The sequence below is a fragment of the Notechis scutatus genome, chromosome 1 (assembly GCF_049901735.1).
Source record: "Notechis scutatus isolate UNSWTSFEM ecotype Mainland chromosome 1, rNotScu1.2, whole genome shotgun sequence".
In the NCBI taxonomy this organism is placed as follows: domain Eukaryota; kingdom Metazoa; phylum Chordata; class Lepidosauria; order Squamata; family Elapidae; genus Notechis; species Notechis scutatus.
This window is the reverse complement of record NC_142009.1, coordinates 27454820-27465253: the sequence shown is the minus strand read 5'-3', so window position 1 is coordinate 27465253 and position 10434 is coordinate 27454820. Positions and strand designations below refer to the sequence as shown.

The 10434-nt window shown below is 40.6% G+C and overlaps 1 protein-coding gene across 2 annotated transcripts; it reads right to left on the bottom strand.

The window, feature by feature from the left end:
- Nucleotides 1-1249: 1249 nt before the first annotated feature.
- Nucleotides 1250-9127, bottom strand: POMC (proopiomelanocortin). 2 transcript variants are annotated; one of them, XM_087959684.1, is made up of 3 exons: nt 8995-9127; nt 4980-5121; nt 1250-2335 (listed from the first exon to the last, which is right to left on the bottom strand). In XM_087959684.1, exons 2-3 carry the CDS (start codon nt 5097-5099, stop codon nt 1664-1666), a joined length of 792 nt encoding a protein of 263 aa, XP_087815810.1. In that variant the 5' UTR covers nt 5100-5121; nt 8995-9127; the 3' UTR covers nt 1250-1663. The 2 variants fall into 2 exon arrangements, with proteins under 2 accessions (XP_087815810.1, XP_087815822.1); XM_087959696.1 differs by having other exon boundaries at nt 4980-5124; nt 8995-9109.
- Between the last annotated feature and the right edge of the window lie 1307 nt (nt 9128-10434).

Below are 10434 nucleotides of genomic sequence, written 5' to 3'. Positions count from 1 at the left end.
GAACACTGACAGCCAGAAGAAACGCCCATGTGATCCAGCAAGAGATGAAGCTTTGCTCCTGCTCTGGAATATAGAGCAAATCTCCATCCCCCACCCTTCCCTTCTCAGGCCAGGCGAGGAATGATGGGGAGAGGAGGGTGAAGGGTGGGGCCAGTCAATGGTGGGTTCAGCTGACAGGAAGCCACAGCAGGAGGAAGAAAGAGCCGCGGGTTGCCGACACCCATTGCTTCGGCCCGCCTGCACTGCCACCCCCCTTTGCTGCAACAGCATCATTACCTCATTCCGGTCAGCAAGGGCTGTGCAACTCCTTGCACGCTGCACCACCTGCAAAGTTGCAAGTTGCACGTACCTCCCTCTACAGCAGAGATTTCCAGCCCCACCACGAACAGCCTAGCCAGTCCCATATTCCAGAGGTCTAGTTACAAGACTGGCCATTGGTCATCCTGAAGCAGCTCCTCCATCCAGGTACACTGCAGACCACCAAAATTTTATCGCAGACCAGCAGTAGTCCAAGGACCACCGGTTGGTGACCTCTGGTCTAGCACATATGTCTTTATCCACATTTTTTGGATCTGTCTTTGTAAGCCAAGAGTTAGTCCAGAAGTGAGTAGATCAAAAAGCAAGCAAAGCCAAATCAACCCACGTCTTCCATCTCCATCCTTATTATTGTTGACCCCTCACCTTCTCCTGAAGATGTTCCAACATAGCAGCTAAATGTGCCTCTCGGTTCTCCTTGTTGGACTCCATTTTCTGTATCAGCCTCTCCTTGGCAGTTTTGATGAAATTGTTGTTGATAGCTTTTGATGAAACCGAGGAGTCAAAACTTGTTATGTGGAAGATCTTTTGGTTGGTTCTCAAGCACACGCTCATTTTCAACCAAATTTTGGCCAAATGAGGTATTCACAATAAGGTTCCCCACCAAATTTGGTCACCAATGTAAAGGGGTGGTAGGGCGGGGGGGGAGGTAAATATTTAGAGATGGCATCCATTTCCCTTGGGATATGTATGTAAAAGTGATTTGGCTTTGCCTGCTTTTTGGTCTACTCACTTCTGAACTAACTCTTGGCTTACAAAGACAAATCCAAATATAGTTTTTTCCCACTCCAAAAATAAACCTTCTCTTAATTTATCATTCTTTTTTTAATGTTGACACCATTCAACATTGTATCCCTGCCTGCTGCAAGGCTGGAGACTCTGAAATGATAAAGATAGCACTCCAAGTGACCAAAAGACAACTTCAAAGACTCAGTCAGTTTGCAAAAGAAATGTATTAGTAGTAGTATTTTATAACTTTAATCCTTTCATTTACAGTATTGTACAGCTGGTTTAAAATATAAAAATAATCTATCCCTCTGAAAGATAACTACTCCTTTAGCTCTTCTTCCTGCTTACTTGCACATAATGGCAGATGTCAGCTTAAAGATCTGCTACTCACGCTTCCCACCAATTATTGGTATATTCAAAACCAGAAGGCAAACGTGAAAGTGTCTCCTAAGCAATGAGTTTCTTATTTAACATCAATAGGTAAGAACAATGAAAATAAATGATATTCATTAATAATATTATCATGAAATATGTCAGAGAAATTCATAGGTGAGGCACTCAGACCCTTTCCCCCATTGCTACAATGCCAGGGTACGGTTGGTCCTGATCTCCCTCACCCTTACTGGCCTTTCTTATAAGCAGTTTTGATGATGGCATTCTTAAAAAGAGTCACTAGAGGAGTGTGACTGTGCTCTGAGGTCATGAAGCCGCCGTAGCGCTTCTTCTTGGACAGGGCTGGGGTGTTCCACCGAAAGTGGTGCATCTTGTAGGCAGTATTATCATTTTTTATTTTCCTCAGCTGCCTTTCTTTCTCCACCTTAGTGGCTTTGCTGCTCTGTTTTTCCTCCGGGGAATCAAGTTCAGGGTATTCCATCTCCCAGGAAAGGTCTCTTCTGAACTCCTGAGGATAACTCTCCGAAGATTCCTCTTCCACCCCATTTGGATTGACTTTGACGGGTCGCCTCTTCCTGCCCACTGGCTTCCCCCATCGGAAGTGCTCCATTGCATAGGACCTCTTGCCTTCTTGCTTTTCACGGGACTCTTGGTGGCTTTCTGAGTCTCCTTCCCAGCTCTCTTGGGTTTCTGAAGAAGCCGGGAAGAGATCTGCACTGGAGTCACCGGAAGGGTTCTTTCTTTCATTGGCTAAGCTGCCACCGTTGCTGTTACTCTTCCCAAATTTGGTCCAGTGGATGTGCTTCTGAATATTTTCAGAAAGAGGCTGCATGTGGCCATTTCCTGGATATACTGGAGACTCATTTGATAGGTCCGCTGTGCAGGCCCTGAGGCACTCCTGCAATGGAAACAGGGGACAAACAGGGAGATATTGACGTCAAAATTACTGTACACAGTTTCAATTCAGCCCTGAGCTCATTCCCCTTCCTCCTTTTCTCAGGGTTAGTGCCTCAGCAAAGGCTCACCAGCAAATCTGCCAGGCGCTTGTGAATTTGCAGGCAAGTTTTTCTAAAGCTGAACTGTTCTTATTTAAATTTAATTCAGTCGTATTTAGAATCTTATTAGTGCATGGATTGTGTGTTCCTTTAAAGTAGGAAGCAATTTGGGAGAAGGCTTTGATCTAAGAATAGTAGGTACCTCCAAAAAAGTTGACTGAATCTCACCTAGCCAGTCAAACCACCCTTGTCACATCTGCTTTTGCATCCTTCCACCGAAAGAATTTTCTATATGTTTCACTTGGTCAGGAACCAGCAAAAACTGCTTTTTTCAGTGATGGTAGGTGGCAAAAAAAAAAATAAGGAACAATTTTCACATTACTGAAGCCCTCCCACCTCTAATCCATTATAAATGCCTCATGCCCCCACTATTTTCCCCAGCAAGGAATGGTTATTTTGATCTTTCAAATCTGCAAAATTACAGGTTTTGCTACTACATCAAGAAGTTCAGTCTTTCTGTAATTCAGGTCAGGGTTCTGTTTTCCATTGGGAGGGTATCCTCATCACATACCTCCTCTTCCCGTGCTCAGTTTAACTATTTCATTTCCATGTGAAACCAAGTCAGATGCAGTTTCAGCAATCAGTTTCCAATGTTCTAGTGTTTAATGTGTGCATGGTTTAGCACTGCCTACCACCACCAGTTTGTTACATGCTGCCCAGGGGCTGCCATCTGGAAAGATTTTGCTACCATTCTGCTAACATTTGGGATGTCCCTTGAGGTTTTCAAATACATGAGGGCTTGCCACCATGCTGATCATAAGGGTGCCCTTCCCTTCCCATCCTCTCAGATTTGTTGTTGTTGTTGCAAAACACCAAATATACACAACGATGTGGTAGAAGAGAAATATTTTTCTTCTAGCAGGAGACGAGGGATTTCAACTGATTGGTTCAGGTTCAGGAGGCAGGGTTCAGTTATAAACAACCAAAAAGGTGTCAATTATTGACATTTATCAGTTGACATCTCCATGAGCTCTAGAAAATGCAAAGATATGGATCTCCTATGCATACTGACCTAGATCTGAAAAAGGTAATTATTTCAGAGTTTTTTCACTTTAATTTTAAAATGCACTGTAAAAGTTTAAGACATGGAAAGACTAGTCATCTGGAAAAGAAGATCAAAGATAAGACAATAGAGAAATCAAATTCCCATTATCAGCCATTCAGTGGGTAACTCAGCCTAGCTTGCTTCTGGTATACTCTCCTTCCATAGTCCCTTACATCAACGGGTTCCCTCTCTATAGCTGGATTATACCATCTGAGCTCATGGACCACTACATTCCCCTCCACAAAGGGCATTCAAAGGGAATTCATTGATTTCTGGAAGAGTGGCGCTAAAACAGATGGATTAAACTCCAGCACAGCTTACCATTTTGCCTCAAGTGGAAAAAGAAATGAAATGAAAACAAGAGATGGAAAGTTTATTCCCTCTCCTCTAATGAAGTATCACATCACTCTCAGACTTCATGCAGAGAGAGGGGGGGAGGGAGAAGGAGAAGGAGAGGGAGAGGGAGAGGGAGAGAGAGAGAGAGAGAGAGAGAGATGACATAAACAGAGGAAGAGGAGAAGAAAAGAAGAAGAAGAAGAAGAAGAAGAAGAAGAAGAAGAAGAAGAAGAAGAAGAAGAAGAAGAAGAAGAAGAAGAAGAAGAAGAAGAAGAAGAAGAAGAAGAAGAAGAAGAAGAAGAAGAAGAAGAAGAAGAAGAAGAAGAAGAAGAAGAAGAAGAAGAAGAAGAAGAAAGAGAGAGGCAGGCAGACAGACATTGATTGTGATCTCTGACTGCAAAAAGCTTGCTTGCGCTGCTAAGGATCTTTCCAAACAAACATATTGCATTATCACAGTTCCCAATTTCACAACATTTTTAGAGACGGAAGAAGTGAAGACACAAGGAAATGCTAGGAAGATGTATTAAGAATGGGGACAAAAGGGGATACTCTCAAGATTGCTGGCAAAATGTCAGGAGATCTGTTGTCTAAACCACAGTCACTAAACTCTGAAGCTCAACTTTGCACTACAGATACTGGCCATGAAAATCTAGACCAGTATATAGATAATAAGGTATGATTTTATTGTTTGATTTTAATTATGTAATGTGCCCACAATCAGTTGCTGTCTGGATTTTTTTTTTAAATTAGTATACATGGTTCTCTCTGAGCTTGGTTGTTTTCTTGCAGACATTTCATTATGCAAACCAGGTAACATAATCAGTGCACTGCTGAAGTTACCTGGTCTGGGTAATGAAATGTCTTCAAGACAATAACCAAGCTCAGAAAGCATCAAGGACAATAATCTCTATTTAATCCCCATATAAGTGAGTAACTATCACTTATAACATTGGGTAACAAATTCCATACAAACGTTACAAAGCATTTTCTTGGGTTTACCTGAATTTAATTCACAACCTTTTCATTGGATGTTCTAAGTTCTGTGCCATCTCTCCCAAATACAGCCATCTAAGAAAAAGAGGGTGCTAGGTAAACAGTCCACTTACCATCATCTTCACTTCCGTATCTATGTCCCAACACCGACAAAGGCTATGCACTCCTGCCACTGAATGGATGAGCAGAACTCCCATGATGGCCCAAAGACTACTCCACTGGGAGTTCAGCATCTTCAGAAAAAGAAGACTGTTTCTGCTGAGACAAAGACATTGGCCGCCAAAGAAAGCAAAGTAATACAGATTAATGAGAGCCAGTCTGATGTAGCAGTTAAAGCATCACACTAGAGACTGTGAGACTGTGAATCTTTGTCCCACCCTAGACACAAATCCAGTTGGGTGACTTTGGGCCAGTCACTTTCTCTCAGCCCTAGGAAGGAAGCAATGCCAAACCACTTCTAAAAAAAACTTGCCAAGGAAACTAGGGGATTGTCCAAACAGTCTATAAGAATCACACATAATTGAATGGAAGGAAAATAATATGGGTTATAAGTAGCATGAAATGATGGGGCTATCAAAGGTTTGGTCCAGATTTATCCTAGGCTTAAATACCTAGTCCTGGTTTACTTCATTTCTTCTATCTGTATTACTGATGGATAATTGCCATCAAATAAGGATTTTTTATTCAAGGATTCTAGGAGTATCTCTTCAGAAATCTCTCCCAAAATGTTAACTTTTGGCTAAAGTAGCAAAGTCCTGCTGGCACATTCTTTGGTACCTGCCTACTTATTTTAGTTAAGAATAAGAGTTTGCAGGCTGCAACTCTAACATCCAGTCTCAAGCATAATACATTTCCATTAATGTCTTCAGACTCACATAAACCCTGGGGACATTCTTGGAAAAATAAAATAAATGGTTCAGAATCAACAGCCCTGTCCTTTGTATAAATATGGTAAAAGAGCTAACCATATCCACCCTGACACCATTTTTGTGGCAATGTCTATCAGAATTCCAGATGTGCTTACTTTATTTGTCCTAAAAGGGAAGAGAACCACTGTTTTAAATGCTAGACAATTCTAGCATTAGTGGTTGGCACTTGTAGAGATATGCATATTCCCTATTCTCTAGCACAGCCAACCTGAACTCATTAACATTATATTTTCCCACTAATTTGCTTAACCTCTCCCACACATATATGCTGACACATATATGATAAACCCTAATAAAGTTGATTTGCTTCTGCCTTATCCTGTTGTACAAGTCCAGCCACTATGTTTGGCAACCATCGTGGAAGTATAGGAACACAGCCTATCGTGATTTGTTCAATAAGCCATTGTTAAAACAAACCATTCCTTAGAGTAATAATGTGTGAAAATAGCTAGAGATAGTGGTGCTAATGGGTTTCCTAGAATATTATTCATGTATTTGCTGCCTTGCCATGAAGGCAGAGGTACAACCTTCGTGAAAGAAAGAGAGAGAGAGAGAAAGAAAAAAAGAAAAAGGAAGGAAGGAAGGAAGGAAGGAAGGAAGGAAGGAAGGAAGGAAGGAAGGAAGGAAGGAAGGAAACTATTAGGTATATTATTTTATCCAAAAATCCTGAGTCCCAATGGCTGAAATTAACTATTAGTGTGGTTTATGATTATGTATCTATGTCCAGTACCCAAACCCCCACTAAACCATGCCTAGTTACAGCTGCTAATCCCACAGAAATACAGGAATGAAGTTTATTGCAAAAGAAAAAGGGGTGAAGCTAAACTTCTTTAATGGTAGGCTAAGACCTTCACTAGACAACTTGTACTATTCCACCACCACCCTGTCACTTTCTACAAGTCTCTGCACAAATAAGCCTATTTTCTATGTACATTTCTATGTACATTAAAATTATTACAAATCTCCTCCAGATGTTGGGCAAGACTGTGTCATTATTCTTAGCAGGTATTTTCAAGAATGTTCCTATAAATAAATACATATGTTGCAAGGGAAAAGTGATTTTTTTTTCCCTCTCTCATTTTAACATTTACATTTCAACTTTCCCCCTCTATTATTTCAAGGTCTGCTGAAACTTTTGCAAACCCATGTGGCTCCAAACAGAAAATGACTAGGCTGCTCTACAGGAATGTCTATCCTTCTACTACCAAGTTAGTTTGCTTGTCCATCTAGATAGAAGATTAATATTACAATACCAGCATGCCAGTTAAAAGATGAAATCTGAGGAACTTCATTGTCTTCTGGAAGGAAGTGTCTTTTCATGAGCCATTCTTAGTGCATGCACGTAACTCTAAATTTGTGAAGAAGCTGTGGGAGAAACTTAAGCATGCAGGATCCAATCTGGGTTGATCACTGGGACCAGATATTTAGTCTTCTGAGTTTTTGGACTTTTGCTGGAGTTCCTCAGGGAACTTCTCTCACATCAGAAAGTGTTCTCACCAGAATACAATCTAGTGAGAGAGAAATTCCCTGAGGATGGGCTCCAGCATGAGCCCGAAAACTTGGAAGATTAAGAGCTGCCTAAGACCGACTCAGATTGGATCCTGCAACATTATCCTGGGACATGTATATTTGCCTTCATTCATGAGATGTAAGGATCTTAGCAATTGAAGGAGATACCGGCTTGAAACTTAATAATTAAAAAATGAATCAGAACACAAAAAGCAGAAAACAAGAAGGGAGAAAAAGAAACGGAAATGTGTATAGAAGGTTATAGTTGCTTCAACAGTGAGATGGGTGGCATATAAATTTAATTAAATATTTTTAAAGTGAAGAGTTTGGCAAGTCCAACACAGTCCGACTTAGGACATTCCTCTTCCACAGTGAAACTGTAATAGAGTAAAAGAAAAGGCCACAGATAGAGGACCAAGACTCCTGTGAAGAGTAGGCAGCTCATTGGATCCAAGGATATGATTCCGCAAGGAGACCTTAGTGAATAGGATCTAGCTTGGACTTCAATAGCCTCCTTAGGCAGCTCTCACTGATTTCAATGAGACTCATACAGAAAAATTCTGCAGGAGATTGGGTCCATGGTATTTAGGAGAAGAATGGTTAGGCACCACCAAATTTCAAGTGAATTCTACTAGAAATTGAATTTCCCTCTTCTTCCCATACTATTACATAATGTTCCCACATTCAGGCTCTTACATGCAAGGATCTTATACATTTCCTCCATGTAATAACAAAATTGGATTTTTTATATCTCCAAAATAATGGAATTGCTTTTGATTTGCATAGCAGCTCCATGGAAGAATTACTCATCATCAATGTCAAAATTGTGCATTTTCTTTCTTCAGTGAATTAGATCTCCTTTAATATATCTTACATTCTCATATTTCCTCCACATGTGTTTTAGGGGATAACTATTTCCTCATAGCAAAATTCAACTGTTATTTCTCCTAGTTGCAAAAAGCAAGCTTTTGTGTGTGTTTGTGTATATGTGTGTGTGTGTGTATAGTTTTAGTAATCTATCAAAAATGAATTGTATTTTAGAAGAACTGTCATCCCCAGAGCTTATACATTACTGAATATGGATTTGAAGGAGAAATGATAGGAGAAATGATGGGTAAACAAAAACTCTTAAGGAAAGACACAAAATATTCTTGAAGAATGTCATAACTACAAAGTCCTCTTTCTCAGAAGGCTTTAGTTTCTGCCCTGCCCTCTAATTATTCAACCCGCTTAGGATATTGCCTTCACAACTGTCTATGCAGGCAGAACTCCTGAACAATTAAGCAGAGAGCAGAAGTTGTCTACAAAAAGAGCAAGCAAAACTATGCATGTGAAATAAGCTCTTGCCTACCACTCTTCACTTGGCTGGGAAAGAAGCAAATAAAAACGGATTAGATCCCTTGTAAATATTGCTATCTGCAATATGACAGAAACTTAGAAACGGGACATGCCATGGATGGCAACTTGCTTCATTGCCTTCAAAGCTACCTCCTGCCATGCCCTGGTCAGAGTTTTTCCCTTCTTGATATTTGTCAGCTGAGATTTGCACCACAGAATTTTAAACTCAATGCTTCTTCACCAACACTTGAAAGAAAATGAATAAAGCAAGCCTTGCCATCCTTTCAGAAATAAACTTACGGGACCAGTGTCTGAAGAATTAAAGTACAGGCAAGGCAAGAGCGTTACTTACCTGTTCCTGCAACAAGAGTTCTCCCTCTTCTCTCCCTCACTTCCTCTCTCGGTCTCTCTCCCTTTCTTCTTCTTAACATCTGCTAGGTTTCAGCTGCAACCCCAGCCCCTTTTTATACCACACAAGCTTGTCTTTAGTGCTACAGCAACCTTCCGGACAGACCTTTTGAAGCAACAATAAAAGGGGAGGTGTCCAGGAAAGCTCCAGGTATACAAGAATGGGAGAGATTAGCAGGCATCCACCAAGACGACGTAAGATACGTGGGGAAAGGATCACAAAAGGCAGCTGGAGGTGAAGAGAGGATTAACACCCCAATGTGAAGAGGACTACCAGGATGAGGCAGAGGAAAACTTCCCCATTTTTAGCCCCTTAAATTGGTTCTGCGGATCAGGTGTAGACAGGTGATTATTATTTTTTTAATTAGAAACCAGACACCCTTTAGTAATAATTGCGTATTGGTTCATGGAGGTTTAACACACTATTGCATGCATATTGTACACATCTGTTCAATACTATCTCTCCTTTTTTTTTCTCCCTTTCCAAATTGCATTCTGTAAAGTTCTTTTATTCAGCTTGGCAAGACAAAAGAGCCTCAACTGGTGGTCCATATGGTAACATTTGTGTACCACTGTGGTCAGATAGATTTCAGATGATATGACAGTAGGGTGCCATGCCTCTCCAGCTACAGTCATCCTTTAACGGAATCCAGCATTTTAAGCAATCCCCTCTAAAGTCCCCTTGTTTTTAAAGGATGCCTCCATCCCCCAAATTATAACTGCAATCAGCTCTAAAGAACTTTGTGGAATTCTCTTCCTCTTCACCTAAGGGTTTCCAACTTTTATTTTAGATTTCCTCAGTAATCTAAAAGCACATTTCACCAAAAGCTATATCTGAACCAAATTAGAAGGGGCTTTGTTTAGAAAGACATCTATAGATATTTAAGACATATGAAAGACTTTTTATAAGTGTAATATCTCCTGGGTTTTGCACATGAGCTGAATGGTCACTCAGGGCAAGACTGATAAAACAAATCTCAAAAATCTTGCTTAAACTGAGATTTAAGGAATGACATGGGACAACCCACCATTTGGCACAGTGGTTAGAGTGCAGTACTGCGGGCTACTTCTGCTGCCTGATGGCTGCCTGCAATTTGGCAGTTCAAATCTCACCAGGCTCAAGGTTGACTCAGCCTTCCATCCTTCCAAGGTGGGTAAAATGAGGACCTAAATTGTTGGGGACAATATGCTAACTCTGTAAATCGCTTAGAGAGAACTATAAAGCACTGTAAAGCAGTATATATGTCTATGTGCTATTGCTGCTTTTTACAGATATTTGTGAAATATTTTAGCATATCAATATTAGAATAAAGTAAATGACACTGGTAACAACCTGTTTCAACCATTAGCACCAGTCACTGGTGTTTGTGATACATTTTTAAAT

Coding starts and splice junctions, on each gene's coding strand:
- POMC (XM_087959684.1), bottom strand. CDS start 5,099: ATGCTGAACTCCCAGTGGAGTAGTCTTTGGGCCATCATGGGAGTTCTG. Junction 2,336..4,979: donor ATACGGAAGTGAAGATGATG/GTAAGTGGACTG, acceptor TTTCCATTGCAG/GAGTGCCTCAGGGCCTGCAC.